The sequence below is a fragment of the Petromyzon marinus genome, chromosome 66 (genome assembly GCF_048934315.1).
Source record: "Petromyzon marinus isolate PM22_M1 ecotype Great Lakes invasive population chromosome 66, UKy_Petmar_22M1.pri1.0, whole genome shotgun sequence".
In the NCBI taxonomy this organism is placed as follows: domain Eukaryota; kingdom Metazoa; phylum Chordata; class Hyperoartia; order Petromyzontiformes; family Petromyzontidae; genus Petromyzon; species Petromyzon marinus.
This window is the reverse complement of record NC_133732.1, coordinates 4,495,052-4,517,194: the sequence shown is the minus strand read 5'-3', so window position 1 is coordinate 4,517,194 and position 22,143 is coordinate 4,495,052. Positions and strand designations below refer to the sequence as shown.

The window sequence follows — 22,143 nt, the reverse complement described above, 5'->3', positions numbered from 1 at the left end:
ACCATAGACTCAACACTGCCAATATACTCAACACTGCCCATAGACTCAACACTGCACCAGAGACTCAACACTGCACCATAGACTCAACACTGTCCATAGACTCAACACTGCCCATAAACTCAACACTGCACCATAGACTCAACACTGCACCATAGACTCAAAACTGCACCATAGACTCAACACTGCACCATAGACTCAACACTGCCCATTGATTCAGCATTTCACCATAGACTCAGCACTGCACCATAGACTCAACACTGCACCATAGACTCAACACTGAACCATAGACTCAACACTGTCCATAGACTCAACACTGCACCATAGACTCAGCACTGCACCATAGACTCAACACTGCCCATAGACTCAACACTGCACCATATACTCAACACTGCACGATAGACTCAACACTGCACCATAGACTCAACACTGCACCATAGACTCAACACTGCCCATAGACTCAACACTGCACCATAGACTCAACACTGCACCATAGACTCAGCACTGCACCATAGACTCAACACTGCTATAGACCCAACACTGCACCTTAGACTCAACACTGCACCATAGATTCAGCACTGCACCATAGACTCAACACTGCACCATAGACTCAACACTGCACCATAGACTCAACACTGAACCATAGACTCAACACTGCCCATAGACTCAACATTGCCCATAGACTCAACACTGCACCATAGACTCAAAACTGCACCATAGACTCAACACTGCACGATAGACTCAACACTGCCATAGACTCAACACTGTACCATAGACTCAACACTGCACAATAGACTCAACACTGCACAATAGGCTCAACACTGCCCATAGACTCCACTGCACCATAGACTCAACACTGCACCATAGATTCAACACTGCACCATAGACTCAACACTGCCATAGACTCAACACTGCCCATAGACTCAACACTGCACCATAGACTCAACACTGCACCATAGACTCAACACTGCACCATAGACTCAACACTGCACCATAGACTCAACACTGCCCATAGATTCAGCACTGCACCATAGACTCAGCACTGCACCATAGACTCAACACTGCCCATAGACTCAACACTGCACCATAGACTCAAAACTGCACCATAGACTCAACACTGCACCATAGACTCAACACTGCACCAAAGACTCAACACTGCACCATAGACTCAACACTGCACCATAGACTCAACACTGCCATAGACTCAACACTGCACCATAGACTCAACACTGCCATAGACTCAACACTGCACCATAGACTCAACACTGCACCATAGATTCAGCACTGCACCATAGACTCAACACTGCACCATAGACTCAACACTGCACCATAGACTCAACACTGAACCATAGACTCAACACTGCCCATAGACTCAACATTGCCCATAGACTCAACACTGCACCATAGACTCAAAACTGCACCATAGACTCAACACTGCACGATAGACTCAACACTGCCATAGACTCAACACTGTACCATAGACTCAACACTGCACAATAGACTCAACACTGCACAATAGGCTCAACACTGCCCATAGACTCCACTGCACCATAGACTCAACACTGCACCATAGATTCAACACTGCACCATAGACTCAACACTGCCATAGACTCAACACTGCCCATAGACTCAACACTGCACCATAGACTCAACACTGCACCATAGACTCAACACTGCACCATAGACTCAACACTGCACCATAGACTCAACACTGCCCATAGATTCAGCACTGCACCATAGACTCAGCACTGCACCATAGACTCAACACTGCCCATAGACTCAACACTGCACCATAGACTCAAAACTGCACCATAGACTCAACACTGCACCATAGACTCAACACTGCACCAAAGACTCAACACTGCACCATAGACTCAACACTGCACCATAGACTCAACACTGCCATAGACTCAACACTGCACCATAGACTCAACACTGCCATAGACTCAACACTGCACCATAGACTCAACACTGCACCATAGACTCAACACTGCACCATAGACTCAACACTGCCAATATACTCAGCACTGCACCGTAGACTCAACACTGCCAATATACTCAACACTGCCCATAGACTCAACACTGCACCAGAGACTCAACACTGCACCATAGACTCAACACTGTCCATAGACTCAACACTGCCCATAGACTCAACACTGCACCATAGACTCAACACTGCACCATAGACTCAAAACTGCACCATAGACTCAACACTGCACCATAGACTCAACACTGCCCATTGATTCAGCATTTCACCATAGACTCAGCACTGCACCATAGACTCAACACTGCGCGATAGACTCAACACTGCACCATAGACTCAGCACTGCACCATAGACTCAACACTGCCCATAGACTCAACACTGCACCATAGACTCAACACTGCACGATAGACTCAACACTGCACCATAGACTCAACACTGCACCATAGACTCAACACTGCCCATAGACTCAGCACTGCACCATAGACTCAACACTGCACCATAGACTCAACACTGAACCATAGACTCAGCACTGCCCATAGACTCAACATTGCCCATAGACTCAACACTGCACCATAGACTCAAAACTGCACCATAGACTCAACACTGCACGATAGACTCAACACTGCACCATAGACTCAACACTGCACCATAGACTCAACACTGCCCTTAGACTCAACACTGCACCATAGACTCAACACTGCACCATAGACTCAGCACTGCACCATAGACTCAACACTGCTATAGACCCAACACTGCACCTTAGACTCAACACTGCACCATAGACTCAGCACTGCACCATAGACTCAACACTGCACCATAGACTCAACACTGCACCATAGACTCAACACTGAACCATAGACTCAACACTGCCCATAGACACAACATTGCCCATAGACTCAACACTGCACCATAGACTCAAAACTGCACCATAGACTCAACACTGCCCATAGACTCAACACTGCACCATAGACTCAACACTGCACCATAGACTCAACACTGCACCATAGACTCAACACTGCACCATAGACTCAACACTGCCCATAGATTCAGCACTGCACCATAGACTCAGCACTGCACCATAGACTCAACACTGCCCATAGACTCAGCACTGCACCATAGACTCAACACTGCCCATAGACTCAACACTGCACGATAGACTCAACACTGCACCATAGACTCAACACTGCACCATAGACTCAACACTGCCCATAGACTCAACACTGCACCATAGACTCAACACTGCACCATAGACTCAGCACTGCACCATAGACTCAACACTGCTATAGACCCAACACTGCACCTTAGACTCAACACTGCACCATAGACTCAGCACTGCACCATAGACTCAACACTGCACCATAGACTCAACACTGCACCATAGACTCAACACTGAACCATAGACTCAACACTGCCCATAGACTCAACATTGCCCATAGACTCAACACTGCACCATAGACTCAAAACTGCACCATAGACTCAACACTGCACGATAGACTCAACACTGCCATAGACTCAACACTGCACCATAGTCTCAACACTGAACCATAGACTCAACACTGCCCATAGACTCAACATTGCCCATAGACTCAACACTGCACCATAGACTCAAAACTGCACCATAGACTCAACACTGCACGATAAACTCAACACTGCCATAGACTCAACACTGTACCATAGACTCAACACTGCACAATAGACTCAGCACTGCACCATAGACTCAGCACTGTACCATAGACTCAACACTGCCAATATACTCAACACTGCCCATAGACTCAACACTGCACCAGAGACTCAACACTGCACCATAGACTCAACACTGTCCATAGACTCAACACTGCCCATAAACTCAACACTGCACCATAGACTCAACACTGCACCATAGACTCAAAACTGCACCATAGACTCAACACTGCACCATAGACTCAACACTGCCCATTGATTCAGCATTTCACCATAGACTCAGCACTGCACCATAGACTCAACACTGCACCATAGACTCAACACTGAACCATAGACTCAACACTGTCCATAGACTCAACACTGCACCATAGACTCAGCACTGCACCATAGACTCAACACTGCCCATAGACTCAACACTGCACCATATACTCAACACTGCACGATAGACTCAACACTGCACCATAGACTCAACACTGCACCATAGACTCAACACTGCCCATAGACTCAACACTGCACCATAGACTCAACACTGCACCATAGACTCAGCACTGCACCATAGACTCAACACTGCTATAGACCCAACACTGCACCTTAGACTCAACACTGCACCATAGATTCAGCACTGCACCATAGACTCAACACTGCACCATAGACTCAACACTGCACCATAGACTCAACACTGAACCATAGACTCAACACTGCCCATAGACTCAACATTGCCCATAGACTCAACACTGCACCATAGACTCAAAACTGCACCATAGACTCAACACTGCACGATAGACTCAACACTGCCATAGACTCAACACTGTACCATAGACTCAACACTGCACAATAGACTCAACACTGCACAATAGGCTCAACACTGCCCATAGACTCCACTGCACCATAGACTCAACACTGCACCATAGATTCAACACTGCACCATAGACTCAACACTGCCATAGACTCAACACTGCCCATAGACTCAACACTGCACCATAGACTCAACACTGCACCATAGACTCAACACTGCACCATAGACTCAACACTGCACCATAGACTCAACACTGCCCATAGATTCAGCACTGCACCATAGACTCAGCACTGCACCATAGACTCAACACTGCCCATAGACTCAACACTGCACCATAGACTCAAAACTGCACCATAGACTCAACACTGCACCATAGACTCAACACTGCACCAAAGACTCAACACTGCACCATAGACTCAACACTGCACCATAGACTCAACACTGCCATAGACTCAACACTGCACCATAGACTCAACACTGCCATAGACTCAACACTGCACCATAGACTCAACACTGCACCATAGACTCAACACTGCACCATAGACTCAACACTGCCAATATACTCAGCACTGCACCGTAGACTCAACACTGCCAATATACTCAACACTGCCCATAGACTCAACACTGCACCAGAGACTCAACACTGCACCATAGACTCAACACTGTCCATAGACTCAACACTGCCCATAGACTCAACACTGCACCATAGACTCAACACTGCACCATAGACTCAAAACTGCACCATAGACTCAACACTGCACCATAGACTCAACACTGCCCATTGATTCAGCATTTCACCATAGACTCAGCACTGCACCATAGACTCAACACTGCGCGATAGACTCAACACTGCACCATAGACTCAGCACTGCACCATAGACTCAACACTGCCCATAGACTCAACACTGCACCATAGACTCAACACTGCACGATAGACTCAACACTGCACCATAGACTCAACACTGCACCATAGACTCAACACTGCCCATAGACTCAGCACTGCACCATAGACTCAACACTGCACCATAGACTCAACACTGAACCATAGACTCAGCACTGCCCATAGACTCAACATTGCCCATAGACTCAACACTGCACCATAGACTCAAAACTGCACCATAGACTCAACACTGCACGATAGACTCAACACTGCACCATAGACTCAACACTGCACCATAGACTCAACACTGCCCTTAGACTCAACACTGCACCATAGACTCAACACTGCACCATAGACTCAGCACTGCACCATAGACTCAACACTGCTATAGACCCAACACTGCACCTTAGACTCAACACTGCACCTTAGACTCAACACTGCACCATAGACTCAGCACTGCACCATAGACTCAACACTGCACCATAGACTCAACACTGCACCATAGACTCAACACTGAACCATAGACTCAACACTGCCCATAGACACAACATTGCCCATAGACTCAACACTGCACCATAGACTCAAAACTGCACCATAGACTCAACACTGCACGATAGACTCAACACTGCCATAGACTCAACACTGCACCATAGACTCATCACTGAACCATAGACTCAACACTGCCCATAGACTCAACATTGCCCATAGACTCAACACTACACCATAGACTCAAAACTGCACCATAGACTCAACACTGCACGATAGACTCAACACTGCCATAGACTCAACACTGTACCATAGACTCAACACTGCACAATAGACTCAACACTGCACCATAGACTCAGCACTGTACCATAGACTCAACACTGCCAATATACTCAACACTGCACATAGACTCAACACTGCACCAGAGACTCAACACTGCACCATAGACTCAACACTGTCCATAGACTCAACACTGCCCATAAACTCCACACTGCACCATAGACTCAACACTGCACCATAGACTCAAAACTGCACCATAGACTCAACACTGCACCATAGACTCAACACTGCCCATTGATTCAGCATTTCACCATAGACTCAGCACTGCACCATAGACTCAACACTGCACCATAGACTCAACACTGAACCATAGACTCAACACTGTCCATAGACTCAACACTGCACCATAGACTCAACACTGCCAATAGACTCAACACTGCCCATAGACTCAACACTGCACCAGAGACTCAACACTGCACCATAGACTCAACACTGTCCATAGACTCAACACTGCCCATAGACTCTACACTACACCATGGACTCAACACTGCACAATAGACTCAACACTGCACCATAGACTGAACACTGCACCATAGACTCAACACTGCACCATAGACTCAGCACAGCCCATAGACTCAACACTGCACCATAGACTCAACACTGCGCCATTGACTCAACACTGAACCATAGACTCAACACTGTCCATAGACTCAACACTGCACCATAGACTCAGCACTGCACCATAGACTCAACACTGCCCATAGCCTCAACACTGCCAATAGACTCAACACTGCCCATAGACTCAACACTGCACCAGAGACTCAACACTGCACCATAGACTCAACACTGTCCATAGACTCAACACTGCCCATAGACTCTACACTACACCATGGACTCAACACTGCACAATAGACTCAACACTGCACCATAGACTGAACACTGCACCATAGACTCAACACTGCACCATAGACTCAGCACAGCCCATAGACTCAACACTGCACCATAGACTCAACACTGCGCCATTGACTCAACACTGAACCATAGACTCAACACTGTCCATAGACTCAACACTGCACCATAGACTCAGCACTGCACCATAGACTCAACACTGCCCATAGCCTCAACACTGCACCATAGACTCAACACTGCACGATAGACTCAACACTGCACCATAGACTCAACACTGCACCATAGACTCAACACTGCCCATAGACTCAACACTGCACCATAGACTCAACACTGCACCATAGACTCAGCACTGCACGGTAGACTCAACACTGCACCATAGACTCAACACTGCACCATAGACTCAACACTGCCCATAGACTCAACACTGCACCATAGACTCAACACTGCACCATAGACTCAGCACTGCACCATAGACTCAACACTGCACCATAGACTCAGCACTGTACCATAGACTCAACACTGCTATAGACCCAACACTGCACCTTAGATTCAACACTGCACCATAGACTCAGCACTGCACCATAGACTCAACACTGCACCATAGACTCAACACTGCACCATAGACTCAACACTGCACCATAGACTCAACACTGCACCATAGACTCAGCACTGCACCATAGACTCAACACTGCACCATAGACTCAACACTGCACCATGGACTCAACACTGAACAATAGATTCAGCACTGCACCATAGACTCAACACTGTCCATAGACTCAACACTCTCCATAGACTCAGCACTGCCCATAGACTCAGCACTGCCCATATACTCAACACTGCCCATAGACTCAACACTGCACCATAGACTGAACACTGCACCATAGACTCAACACTGCACCATAGACTCAGCACTCCCCATAGACTCAATACTGCACCATAGACTCAACACTGCACCATAGACTCAACACTGCCCCATAGACTCAACACTGCACCATAGACTCAACACTGCCCCATAGACTCAACACTGCACCATGGACTCAACACTGCACCATAGACTCAACACTGCACCATAGACTCAGCACTGCCCCACAGTTTTGAGTCTCTGGGCAGTGCTTCCTAAGAGCGGAAGAGCGTTCCAGACGGGCCGCAGAAGCGCATCTGAAGGCGCGCGAGCAGGTGGAGATGAGAGAGCGAAGCGTTAGCTACGTCTGATGACGAAGACGACGATGGCGACGATAACCGACCGACCACCGTCACCGCGATGATCCGTAGCTCGAGCGACGGACGACCGTGGACGCGACGCCGACGGCGGCGTGAGGGCGGAGACCCCCGAGCGACCCCGCGGCCGCTGGGCCTCCCGGGAGGGGCGCGCCGAGGTGGAGGTGAAGCTGGAGGAGAGCGACGACGGTGAGAGATGACGCGGGGAGGGCGACGCCGGTGCTAGTGGGGTGGGGGGAGCGGTGGTAGTGGTGGGGGGGGGGGTGGAGGGGAGCGGTGGTAGTGGGGGGGAAGTGTTAGTAGTGCGTGGAGCGGTGGTAGTGGTGGAGGGGTGGAGGGGAGCGGTGGTAGCGGGGGGGGGAGGGGAGCGGTGTTTGTGGGTGGAGCGGTGGTAGTGAGAGGGGAGCGGCGGTAGTGGGGGGAGCGGTGGTAGTGGGGGGAGCGGTGGTAGTGGTGGTAGTGGGGCCCGTAGATCAGCATGGTCCGTAGACGAGGCCGTGCCTCCTCCCACGAGTCTCGCTGCGGCTGGCGCGGCACAGTCCCAGCACGGCACGCATGTTGCCAGTGGAAAAGGAAACGCAGGTAGGCAAGTAAATCAGCGCTGCGCCAGGTGTGATTCTAGATTTGAAGCTTTCGTGTCTGCAAGGATCCATACTCTTTGGTTCTATTCGGTAAAGTCACGTAGGTAAAAAATAAAACAACAAAAATCACGGCGTTTCGGCCACAACACAAGCGGCCTTCAACAGGTGAAGGGACCAGACAAGATCCTGGTCCGGTTAAATACAGTACACAAAATTCGTGATCTGATCCCATCCGTGAAGGATGTCATTCCTGACTTACAGTACCCCGGGGTTTACAAATTGAGTTGTACCTGCGGTGATTGCTATATCGGGGAGACAAAGCGACATATCTCTGATCGAATTTGCGAGCACAAATCAGATTTGAAACACGGCAGAACGAATTCTTCCGCCGTAGCTGATCACTGTTACAACGCTGTGGGTGATCACGATATAATTTTCTCCGATACCAAGGTTCTTTGCAAACCCACGGGTTTTTATCAGAGATTTGTTCACGAGGCAATTCAGATCTGCAAACACAGACACAATTTCAACCGAGAAGATGGTTTCAAATTGGAAAGATGTTCTAAATCGAACCAAACATTAAACTAATTTTCAATGGTACGGTATATTTTTCAAATAGTGGTATACCCCAAACTTTCGCAGTTCTTAAAAATTCCCTTTTCACACCACCAATAGGTGAACTCCCCCTCGCGCCAACCGGCATGTTCACCCGCACGTACACCGCCTCTACACCTTTCATCGTGCTAAGTCGGCCAATTAAATGCTAATTTTTATGCTCATTCCTTTGTCAAGGCACCTTAATTACTCGCACACAGCTTAAAGGTCCGCGGTCTGAGCGTGGTTGTGTTTCACTCCAGCGCTGTCCTCGAGACAGCCTGGTCCCTTCACCTGATGAAGGCCGCTTGTGTTGTGGCCGAAACGTCGTGAGATTTTTGTTGTTTTATTTTTTACCTACGTGGTGACTTTACCGAATAGAACCAAAGAGCCAGGTGGAATGTCAATTTATTTATTTAAATGACGCTGCCTCCTTGGCGGCACCGAGCAGGGCGGGGGGGGGGGGGGCGTGGGCCGGAGAGCCGCGGAGTGGCGAGGGCTCCGGGGGGGTGGTGGCGGTGGCGGCGGTGGCGGCGGCCGTGGAAAACGAGAGGCCACTTTCCGACGTGTGGCTGCAGATGCGGAAGAGGTGGATGGGGAGGAGGAGGAGGAGGAAGCGGAGGGCCTGCCCGCGACGATCCAGCCCGATGGCGGAGGCACTCCGTCCCTCGCCGAGCCGTGCGACGCTTTCCCGGCGGCCGCCGACGGCGACGGCGGCGGCGGCGGCGACTTCGACCCCTTCCGGCCGCCCCACGGCGAGGACGGCGGGGACGGAGTTCCACGGCGGCCGCGCGCGACGGAGACCTACGAGAGGCTCTCCTCTCTGTCGTTCGCCCCCTCGGCCAGGCGGCAGCGCGCGAAGATCCTGGAGAGGCCGCACGAGTGCGACGAGTGCGGCAAGGGCTTCTCCACGGCCAAGATCCTCAAGGCGCACCGCGTGATCCACGCCCCCGAGAAGGAGCACGTGTGCGACCGTTGCGGCAAGGCGTTCTCGCGCGTGGACAGCCTCCGCAAGCACCGCATGCGCCACACGGGCGAGCGGCCCTTCGTGTGCGGCGAGTGCGGCAAGGGCTTCGTGTGCAAGAGCGCCCTCAAGGGCCACCTGATGCAGCACTCGGGACACCGGCCGTACGGCTGCGCCGTGTGCGACAAGTCGTTCGCGCAGGCGTCCGGCCTCAAGGTCCACCTCGCGACGCACACGGGCGAGCGGCCGCACGTCTGCGCCGACTGCGGCAAGGGCTTCCTGCAGGTGGCCAACCTCAAGACCCACCGGCGAACCCACACGGGCGAGCGGCCGTACGCGTGCGCCCAGTGCGGCAGGGGCTTCGTCGACGGCTCCAGCCTCAGGTCGCACCAGCGGACCCACACGGGCGACCGGCCGTACGCGTGCGCCCAGTGCGGCAGGCGCTTCTCGGCCGTCTCCAACCTCCGGCGGCACGAGTCGTTCCACGGGGGCGAGCGCCCGCACGTGTGCGACCAGTGCGGCAAGGGCTTCTCCATCTACTCCAACATGAAGCGGCACCGGCGCTCGCACAGCGGCGAGAAGCCCTGCGTGTGCGCCGAGTGCGGCAAGGGCTTCTCGAGCAACCAGGACCTGAAGGTGCACACGAGGACGCACACCAACGAGCGGCCGCACGTCTGCCAGCAGTGCGGCAAGGGCTTCACGACGGCGTCGCAGCTCAAGAACCACCTGTTCGTCCACACGGGCCGCAAGCCCTACGCCTGCCGCTTCTGCGGCCGCGGATTCGTCGGCGCCTCCAAGCTGCGGGCCCACGAGGAGACGCACGGCGTCGGCGACGGGCTCGCGGCGGACCCTCCGCCGCCGCCGCCGCCGCCGCCGCCGCCGAAGGCGAAGAGCCACGTCTGCGCCGAGTGCGGCAAGGGCTACACGACTGCGTCGCAGCTCCGGATCCACCTGTTCGCGCACTCGGACCAGAAGCCGCACGCCTGCGCCGAGTGCGGCAAGGGTTTCACGCGGCGCTCGCGCCTGCGCTCGCACGAGGAGAGGCACGCGGCCGCGGCGGCCGCGTTCGCGGCGTCGGCGTCGGCACGAGTTCACCGAACCGGCGGAGGTGGCGACGGCGGCGACGGCGGCGGCGACGGCGGCGGCGGCGGCGACGGGGGGGCGCACGCTTGCGGCGAGTGCGGCAAGGCGTTCAGGACGGCCTCGCAGCTCAAGGTGCACGCGTTTGTGCACACGCAGGAGAGGCCGCACACGTGCCGCTTCTGCGGCAGGGGCTTCGTGCGCCTCTCGCGGCTGAGGGCCCACGAAGAGCAGCACTTTGGTGAGGCTCACCATCTGGTGGTGGTGGTGGTGGTGGTGCTGTTGGTGGTGGTGGTGGTGGTGGTGCTGTTGGTGGTGGTGGTGGTGCTTTACGTGTTGGTGGTGCTGCTGGTGGTGGTGGTGGTGCTGCTGGTGGTGGTGGTGCTGTACTTGCTGGTGGTGGTGCTGGTGGTGGTGGTTCGTAGTTGAGTTAGTGCAGGGGGGGTGTCCGCAACCGGTAATGCAAACAAAAACAACTCCGATATTTCAAGAGCCGCACTGCACCGTGGTGAATACGAGTCGTAACCGAGGTAACGAATCGGTCCTTAAAACGATCCCCATGCGGCTACGGAGCGGCGGGTTGCCGACGGCCTGGGTCAGCGCGAGGGGCTGGCCAACAACTCCGCCCGGCACCCACCGTGACTTCCAAGCGAATGCCACGGTGGGAACGCCCAACTGGAGGGACCCCCAGGGGGGCGTTCGTGACGCTTCCTGGCCAAACCCCATCCTGGCGGCGCCGGACTTGAACCCTCCCCCCTCGGGGGGTGCCTCCAGGAGCAGGAGACGCCACTGCGCTTGGCCACATGGAACGTTTGAACTTTCGCTGCGTTGGGAGATGCTGCCGCCCCTCTTGACGGGAGATGGACCGGTACCGCCTGACGGGAGATGGACCGGTACCGCCTGATGGGAGATGGACAGGCACCGCCTGATGGGAGATGGACCGGTACCGCCTGACGGGAGATGGACCGGTACCGCCTGACGGGAGATGGACCGGTACCGCCTGACGGGAGATGGACCGGTACCGCCTGACGGGAGATGGACCGGTACCGCCTGAGCCTCTGTGGGATGGAGGAGGTCCGGTGGACCGGTTCTGGCTCCGTTCACAATGAGGGGGTGGACAGTCCTCCGCTCGGGGCAGGAAACTGGCAAATAAAAGGGAGTGGCATTTCTTCATGAAGAAAGGTTTGAGCGTGGAGGTGAGATCTGGGCAGCTGTGAGTCCCTGGCTGCTGTGGGCTTGCCTGTGGCCGGTTTTGAGTCTATGGTGCAGTGTTCAGTCTATGGTGCAGTGTTGAGTCTATGGTGCAGTGTTGAGTCTATGGGGCAGTGTTGTTGAGTCTATGGTGCGGTGTTGAGTCTATGGTGCGGTGTTGAGTCTATGGTGCGGTGTTGAGTCTATGGGGCAGTGTTGAGTCTATGGTGCAGTGCTGAGTCTATGGTGCAGTGCTGAGTCTATGGTGCAGTGCTGAGTCTATGGTGCAGTGTTGAGTCTATGGTGCAGTGTTGAGTCTATGGGCAGTGTTGAGTCTATGGTGCGGTGTTGAGTCTATTGTGCAGTGTTGAGTCTATGGTGCAGTATTGAGTCTACGGTGCAGTGTTGAGTCTATGGTGCAGTGCTGAGTCTATGGTGCAGTGCTGAGTCTATGGTGCAGTGCTGAGTCTATGGTGCAGTGTTGAGTCTATGGTGCAGTGCTGAGTCAACGGTGCAGTGCTGAGTCTATGGTGCAGTGCTGAGTCTATGGGCAGTGTTGAGTCTATGGTGCAGTGCTGAGTCTATGGTACAATGCTTAGTCTATGGTGCAGTGCTGAGTCTATGGTGCAGTGCTGAGTCTATGGTGCAGTGTTGAGTCTATGGTGCAGTGCTGAGTCTATGGTGCAGTGCTGAGTCTATGGTGCATTGTTGAGTCTATGGTGCAGTGCTGAGTCTATGGGGCAGTGTTGAGTCTATGGTGCAGTGTTTAGTCTATGGTGCAGTGCTGAGTCTATGGTGCAGTGTTTAGTCTATGGTGCAGTGCTGAGTCTATGGTGCAGTGTTGAGTCTATGGTGCGGTTTTGAGTCTATGGGCAGTGTTGAGTCTATGGTGCAGTGCTGAGTCTATGGTACAATGCTTAGTCTATGGTGCAGTGTTGAGTCTATTGTGCAGTGTTGAGTCTATGGTGCAGTGTTGAGTCTATGGTGCAGTGCTGAGTCTATGGTGCAGTGCTGAGTCTATGGTGGAGTGTTGAGTGTATGGTGGAGTGTTGAGTCTATGGTGCAGTGCTGAGTCTATGGTGCAGTGTTGAGTCTATGGTACAGTGTTGAGTCTATGGTGCAGTGCTGAGTCTATGTGCAGTGCTGAGTCTATGGTGCAGTGCTGAGTCTATGGTGCAGTGCTTAGTCTATGGTGCAGTGCTGAGTCTATGGTGCAGTGTTGAGTCTATGGTGCAGTGTTGAGTCCATGGTGCAGTGTTGAGTCTATGGTGCAGTGCTTAGTCTATGGTGCAGTGTGGAGTCTATGGTGCGGTTTTGAGTCTATGGTGCAGTGCTGAGTCTATGGTGCAGTGTTGAGTCTAAGGTGCAGTGCTGAGTCTATGGTGCAGTGCTGAGTCTATGGTGCAGTGCTGAGTCTATGGTGCAGTGTTGAGTCTATGGTGCAGTGCTGAGTCCACGGTGCAGTGCTGAGTCTATGGTGCAGTGCTGAGTCTATGGTGCAGTGCTGAGTCTATGGTGCAGTGCTGAGTCTATGGTGCAGTGTTGAGTCTATGGTGCAGTGCTGAGTCTATGGTGCAGTGCTGAGTCTATGGTGCAGTGCTGAGTCTATGGTGCAGTGCTGAGTCTATGGTGCAGTGTTGAGTCTATGGTGCAGTGCTGAGTCTATGGTGCAGTGCTGAGTCTACGGTGCAGTGTTGAGTCTACGGTGCAGTGTTGAGTCTACGGTGCAGTGCTGAGTCTATGGTGCAGTGCTGAGTCTACGGTGCAGTGCTGAGTCTACGGTGCAGTGCTGAGTCTACGGTGCAGTCCTGAGTCTACGGTGCAGTGCTGAGTCTACGGTGCAGTGCTGAGTCTACGGTGCAGTGCTGAGTCTACGGTGCAATGCTGAGTCTACGGTGCAGTGTTGAGTCTATGGTGCAGTGCTGAGTCTATGGTGCAGTGCTGAGTCTATGGTGCAGTGTTGAGTCTATGGTGCAGTGCTGAGTCTATGGTGCGGTGTTGAGTCTACGGTGCAGTGCTGAGTCTACGGTGCAGTGTTGAGTCTACGGTGCAGTGTTGAGTCTACGGTGCAGTGCTGAGTCTATGGTGCAGTGCTGAGTCTATGGTGCAGTGCTGAGTCTACGGTGCAGTGCTGAGTCTACGGTGCAGTGCTGAGTCTACGGTGCAGTGCTGAGTCTACGGTGCAGTGCTGAGTCTATGGTGCAGTGCTGAGTCTACGGTGCAGTGCTGAGTCTACGGTGCAGTGATAGTTTGCTCTGTGCTGTTGTACAAACAATGAGCGGTGCCGCTGTTGGGGTCGCTCCCCCCGCAGGCGTCGTCGCGGACGTGGGCCGCGACGACGGCGTGCCCCCAGAGTCGCGCTCCGTCTCCTCGGTGGAGACGTTCATGAAGCGGGAGGAGGAGGAGGATGAGGAGGATGAGGAGGCGGAGAGGGACGAGGGGGACGACGAGGAGGAGGACGAGGGACGACACGACAGCTCGACAAGTCCCCCGTTCCCGGAGGTGCCGGTGAAGCGCGAGGAAGACTCGCGCGGTGAGGGTTCGCGTCGACTCGCGGAACTCCGGGTTCCGAGTCTCGGCGTGGTTTCTAGGCCCGCCTGAGCGGGCGGCGTAGCGGCGGCCGGCGCCACGAACCCCGGCGACCCCCGCCCGACGGCCAACACCGACACCGGTGGCGATTCCCTGAACCGATCCTTCGCCTCAGCCTGGGTCCACTCGGCCTCGGATGAGTGAATGGGGCGGTGGGAGTAGCGGACGCCGACCGACCACCGCCCTCGCGCGCCGTGCAGCTATTTCAATGCTAAATTCTCCTGTTTGATATGTAAACTCCTTTGTCAAGGCGCTTTACTTCTCCCACCCAGCTTAAAAGACGTTGCGAATCTTAGCGGCGTTCATTAGAAGCGCCGTCGTCCCGACAGTTTCTGTTCCTTCGCCTGAAGAAGGCCACTTGTGTTGTGGCCGAAACGTCGTGAGAATTTTATCGTCTTATTTTGTTTTCATAAATTTTATTCTCATTCTGCGTGGCGGTGACTTTACCGAAAGAACCAAGAAGAATGAATCGCTGCAGTCACGAAAGCTTTAAATCGAGATGCTTGTACATTTTTTTCTTTAAAATCTCCGATCAGAGCGCTTAACAGCTGCTCCTAACAAGCAAAACGAGAACAAAAAACAGCGGGCGCCTTGAATCGACATTTTTTCTATTTGACGACGTACCCATCGCTGGGGAAAACAGCTCGATTCAAAGATTCCGGTTTTTGTTTATTATAATAATGATAATGAAGAACAACAATTAATAATCGATTTGATAGTCTACGAGAGGAAGCCCCCCCCCCCCTCCTATTGTTTAACCGTTTTCCAACAATTCCCGATTTTGAACGCCGTAAAATGCGCCATTTTTTTCCGTTCAAAAACCGCTTGGCTCCCAAATATCTAAAAAAACAATAAAATGAAAAAAAACCCCAACCAGCGGTTCTGAATGACGCCACGCACAAACGTGTTCATGGGGTACTCAAAAAAACCATCGAGATTTGCGGGTGCTAGGGGGTGGGGGTGGGTCTTAGAATGAAAAATCGCGGATTTTCACGTTACCCCTGGCGTTTGTGCCCTAAAAGCTACCCTGCGTAGCGAAATTTCAGCTCCCATGCCTTAAATTTTGATTTAAGACACCTGATGATGACTGTTTGCGTTACAGTCGAAACTCCGTGGGAATTTATTGTTTTATATATTATTATTGTATTGTTTCCCTTCAACGTGACTTTACCGAAAGAACCAAGAATATATATATACTCCCATGCCTTGTCGGGGGAATTGCCCTCGAGGTTTTTGAGAAGCATGCAGGCTAAGGCCCTCGTGTCGACGACAGACGTTTCTCCCGTTTGTTCGTGTACCGTGAAAGCTACCCTGCGCGCCACATTTCAACTCTCCTCCTTTGTCGGAAAGCGGCCCCTGGTGGTCTCTGACACAAAGGGCCCGTCGCCCGAAACGTCGCCTCCTCCTGGCGCGGGTCTGCGTCGGCGAAACGTCGCGGCCGCCACCGCCGCGGCAATTTGTCGTCGCCCCCTTTCGGCGTTTGTCGTCACCGTTGGCGTTTGCCGTCGCCGCCGCAGACGCCGCCGTAGACGGTGACGCAGACGGTGACGCAGACGCCGCTGACGGTGACGCAGACGCTGCAGACGGTGACGGCGGCGGGGCCTTCGGCGGCGGCGTCAAGCAGGAGCCCCAGGAGAGGGCCGCGTGGGCCTACAAGCACCGGGGCAACGACATCGGTGAGGCTCGGGCCACCGCCACCACCACCCCAAACCCAAACAACAACTAGACCACCACCACTACCACCACCACCACCCTAAACCCAAACAACAACTAGACCACCACCACCACCCTAAACCCAACAACAACTAGACCACCACTCTAAACCCAAACAACAACTACACCACCACTACCACCACCACTACCACCACCCTAAACCCAAACAACAACTAGACCACTACCACCACCACTACCACCACCCTAAACCCAAACAACAACTAGACCACTACCACCACCACTACCACCACCCTAAACCCAACAACAACTAGACCACCACCACCCTAAACCCAACAACAACTAGACCACTACCATATGGGTAGAGCAGGCTGAGAGGGAGGGGATGTAGATGGGGGGGGTGTGGGGGGAAGGGGGGGAGGGGTAGGGATGGGGGGGATGATTGGGGGGATGGGAGCAGGAAATGGGGGTCGGGGGAGGGGGGTCACGTGGGGGAGGATGGGGGGGATGGGGGGGAGGGGGGTGTGGGGGGTGAGCGGAGGGAGTGGGGATGGGACGGTAGCGGCGTGTTACAGGAAGGGATATTGAACGTGGCGAGCGCCCGGTGCTGGTTGCTCTCCGCGCCGCGGTGACGGCGGTGGCGATGGCGGTGATGGCGGTGGTGGTGCCGTGGTGATGACGGCGGCGGTGCCGCGGTGACGGCGGTGACGGCGATGGCGGCGGTGACGGCGGTGACGGCGGTGACGGTGACGGCGGCGGTGTCTCTGCGCTGTGTCCGCCAGGCGGCGACGGCACGTACCGTGAGACGCGCGTCAAGGACGAAGACGACGACGACGACGTGGCGTCGTCCGACCCCGAGGACGGCCCGGCGACGATGGAGGCCGCTCCAGGTCGGCAGAAACCCCCCCCCTCACCCCCCCACCCCCCCTCACCCCCCCCTCACCCCCCCCTCACCCCCCCCTCACCCCCCCCTCACCCCCCCCTCACCCCCCCCTCACCCCCCCCCTCACCCCCCCCTCACCCCCCCCTCACCCCTCACCCCTCACCCCCCCCCTCCCCACCCCCCCCCCCCGGCGACGTGACGCCGAGCTGTTGAAACCGAAGCGACGAAGCGATTGTCTGGCAGGCGAGGGTCCTCGCGGAGCTGCCGTGTAGCAGTGGTAGTGGCAGTGGTAGTGGCAGTGGTAGTGGCAGTGGCAGTGGCAGCGGTAGTGGCAGTGGTAGTGGCAGTGGTAGTGTCAGTGGTAGTGGCAGTGGCAGTGGTATTGGCAGTGGTAGTGGCAGTGGTAGTGGCAGTGGCAGTGGTAGTGGCAGTGGTAGTGGCAGTGGCAGTTGCAGTGGTAGTGGCAGTGGCAGTGGTAGTGGCAGTGGTAGTGGCAGTGGTAGTGGCAGCGGTAGTGGCAGTGGCAGTGGTAGTGGCAGTGGTAGTGGCAGTGGTAGTGGCAGTGGTAGTGGCAGCGGTAGTGGCAGTGGCAGTGGTAGTGGCAGTGGTAGTGGCAGTGGTAGTGGCAGTGGCAGTGGTAGTGGCAGTGGTAGTGGCAGTGTCAGTGGCAGTGTCAGTGGCAGTGTCAGTGGTAGCGGCAGCGGCAGTGGCAGCGGTAGTGGCAGTGGCAGTGGTAGTGGCAGTGGCAGTGGCAGCTCTTTCTCGGTTAAAGCGACCTCGGGCCGCCACGAATGACGGCGGCGGCGGCGTCGTAGCACAGAAATTCGTAGCGGCGGCAGCAGCCAAAGAATGTCTCCACGAACACGACGACGACGGCGATTCTGAAGGCGGAGGGGAAGACCCGGAGAAAAATCCACGCAGTGGCCACGGGGAGAGAGAGAGAGAGAGAGAAGTTGACTCCAAATATACAGCAGCGGCAGGCGTCACGGTCGGGATCGAACCCACGACCTCCTGTATACCAGGCGAGGTAGTCAACATCTCCTAGCCACCGTGATGGTGGTGGTGGTGGTGGAACCCACGACCTCCTGTACACCAGGCGAGGTAGTCAACATCTCCTAGCCACCGTGATGATGATGATGGTGGTGGAACCCACGACCTCCTGTATACCAGGCGAGGTAGTCAACATCTCCTAGCCACCGTGATGGTGGTGGTGGTGGTGGAACCCACGACCTCATGTACACCAGGCGAGGTAGTCAACATCTCCTAGCCACCGTGATGGTGGTGGTGGTGGTGGAACCCACGACCTCCTGTACACCAGGCGAGGTAGTCAACATCTCCTAGCCACCGTGATGATGGTGGTGGTGGTGGTGGAACCCACGACCTCCTGTAGACCAGGCGAGGTAGTCAACATCTCCTAGCCACCGTGATGATGATGGTGGTGGTGGAACCCATGACCTCCTGTACACCAGGCGAGGTAGTCAACATCTCATAGCCACCGTGATGATGATGATGATGGTAATGGAACCCACGACCTCCTGTACACCAGGCGAGGTAGTCAACATCTCATAGCCACTTCCACGGGGCTTGTGGTCGGGACCTTACAGGGGTGGCTGGGCTTGGAGTGAAAAGCGCGAAGGGCCTGGGAAATGGAGAGGGGGGGGAGATAATAAAGGGACGGATAAATGTCAAGCGTGGACCGATTGAGCACTCACTCAGTGACTGTGTAGGGTCTAGTGTAGTGTATAGTGTAGTGTATTGTGTAGTGTATAGTGTACTGTGTAGTGTATAGTGAAGTGTGTAGTGTACTATGTAGTGTATGGTGTAGTGTGTAGTGTACTATGTAGTGTATAGTGTAGTGTGTAGTGTACTATGTAGTGTATAGTGTACTGTATAGTGTAGTGTAGTGTAAAGTGTAGTGTGTATAGTGTAGTGTATAGTGTGTTGTATAGTGTAGTGTATTCTGCAGTGTGTAGTGTTGTGTGTACTGTATAGTGTAGTGTATAATGGAGTGTGTAGTTTTGCGTGTAGTGCAGTGTGTAGTGTATAGTGCAGTGTAGTGTATAGCGTAGTGTGTCGTGTATAGTGTAGTGTATAGTGTAGTGTATAAGGTAGTGTATAGTGCAGTGTAGTGTATAGGGTAGTGTATAGCGTAGTGTGTAGTTTATAGTGTAGTGCACGTATCTTGAACGTCTTTCGCACCACCGTACGTAGTCACACCGCACCAAAACGGAGGTGCGGTGGGAATGACAACATGTTAAACAACAACAGCAGAAGCAGCGATGAGCGGTTCTATCCGTCGTCCGTGGGCCTGTGCCCCGCAGCTCTGGGAAGTGAGGAGGAGGAACGAGGAGGAGGAGGAGGAACGGATCAGGACGAGGTGGTGGAGGCCGTGAACCCCAAGGATGGACGACGCTGGGCCCGTCGGCCATTGCGGCGTGCCGAGGTGGAGGTGGAGCTGGAGAGCAGTGGGGACGGTGAGGAAGGTGAGGAGGGTGAGGACGGTGAGGACGGTGGGGACGGTGAGGAAGGTGAGGAGCGTGGTGATGGTGAGGATGGTGAGGAGGGTGAGGACGGTGAGGAGCGTGGGGACAGTGAGGAAGGTGAGGAGGGTGAGGAGCGTGAGGACGGTGAGGACGGTGAGGAGGGTGAGGAGCGTGAGGACGGTGAGGACGGTGAGGAGGGTGAGGACAGTGAGGACGGTGAGGAGTTTGGTGACGGTGAGGATGGTGAGGAGCGTGGTGACGGTGAGGATGGTGAGGAAGGTGAGGAAGGTGAGGACGGTGAGGAGCGTGGTGACGGTGAGGATGGTGAGGAGCGTGGTGACGGTGAGGATGGTGAGGACGGTGAGGAAGGTGAGGACGGTGAGGAGCGTGAGGATGGTGAGGAGCGTGGTGACGGTGAGGATGGTGAGGACGGTGAGGAAGGTGAGGAAGGTGAGGAGCGTGGTGATGGTGAGGAGCGTGGTGATGGTGAGGAGCATGGTGATGGTGAGGAAGGTGAGGATGGTGAGGAGCGTGGGGACGGTGAGGATGGTGAGGAAGGTGAGGAGCGAGGTGAGGAGCGTGGGGACAGTGAGGACGGTGAGGAGGGTGAGGACGGTGAGGATGGTGAGGAGGGTGAGAAGGGTGAGGAGCGTGGTGATGGTGAGGAGTGTGGGGACAGTGAGGAAGGTGAGCGTGGGGACAGTGAGGAAGGTGAGGAAGGTGAGGATGGTGAGGAGGGTGAGGAGCGTGGTGACGTTGGTGACGTTGGGGACGTTGGGGACTGCGGCGACGGAGGGAGATTTTGTCCACCGTGGTGACGGCCTCCTGGCGTGAGCGACGGACACTCGTCACGGAGGTCGGCGGTTCGACCCCGGTCAGCGCCGCCACCCCCCCCCCCACGCGTTCCCCCCCCACCGCCCCCCCACCGCCTCCCCCCCCCCCACGCATTCCTCCATCGCCCTCCGACTCCCCTCGCTCTTTCCGCCGAACCGTCACCACCATCACCGTCACCACCGTCACCACCACCGTCACCACCACCACAGCCGTCACCACCACCATCACCACCACCACCGTCACCACCACCACCACTGCCACCACCGTCACCACCACCGTCACCACCACCACCGTCACCACCACCACCGCCGTCACCACCACCACCACCACCATCACCACCACCACCGTCACCACCACCATCACCACCACCGCCGTCACCACCACCACCACCATCACCACCACCACCACCGTCACCACCACCACCGCCGTCACCACCACCACCGTCACCACCACCACCACTGCCACCACCGTCACCACCACCGTCACCACCACCACCGTCACCACCACCACCGCCGTCACCACCACCATCACCACCACCGTCACCACCACCATCACCACCACCGTCACCACCACCACCGCCGTCACCACCACCACCGTCACCACCGCCGTCACCACCACCACCGTCGCCACCATCAACGTCACCACCACCACCCCCACCACCACCACCACCACCGTCACCACCACCACCGTCACCGTCACCACCGCCACCACCACCAATGCCGTCACCACCACCACCGTCACCACCGCCGTCACCACCACCACAACCTCCCCTCATAGTCTCTGCCGCCCCTAATTTTACACGGCCAACGAAACTACTACTACACACTACACCACTATACACAGACTCCAGCCCTTCCTGGAGAATTCCAAGGCGTTCCCAGGCCAGCCTAGCGACGTCGTCCCGCCAGCAGCAGCAGTAGCAGCAGTAGTAGCAGTAGTAACAGTAGCAGCAGTAGCAGTAGTAACAGCAGTAGCAGCAGTAGCAGCAGTAGTAGCAGCAGTAGCAGCAGCAGCAAGTAGGAGTAGCAGTAGCAGTAGTAGCA

The 22,143-nt window shown here is 54.9% G+C and overlaps 1 protein-coding gene across 3 annotated transcripts in view; it reads left to right on the top strand.

Annotated features, from left to right (window-relative positions):
* The window catches only part of LOC116957918 (uncharacterized), a 182,695-nt gene that overhangs the window by 77,095 nt on the left and 83,457 nt on the right, over window positions 1-22,143 (top strand). Inside the window, exons 4-9 of one of the 3 annotated variants that reach the window (XM_076054558.1) lie at window positions 8,285-8,419; window positions 9,984-11,690; window positions 14,952-15,173; window positions 16,771-16,905; window positions 17,683-17,790; window positions 20,105-20,266. In XM_076054558.1, the coding sequence (XP_075910673.1) occupies window positions 8,285-8,419; window positions 9,984-11,690; window positions 14,952-15,173; window positions 16,771-16,905; window positions 17,683-17,790; window positions 20,105-20,266 (2,469 nt within the window). Of the gene's footprint in view, window positions 1-8,284; window positions 8,420-9,983; window positions 11,691-14,951; window positions 15,174-16,746; window positions 16,906-17,682; window positions 17,791-20,104; window positions 20,267-22,143 lie in introns of all 3 variants that reach the window. The other 2 variants (XM_076054557.1, XM_076054556.1) reach the window with 2 other exon arrangements.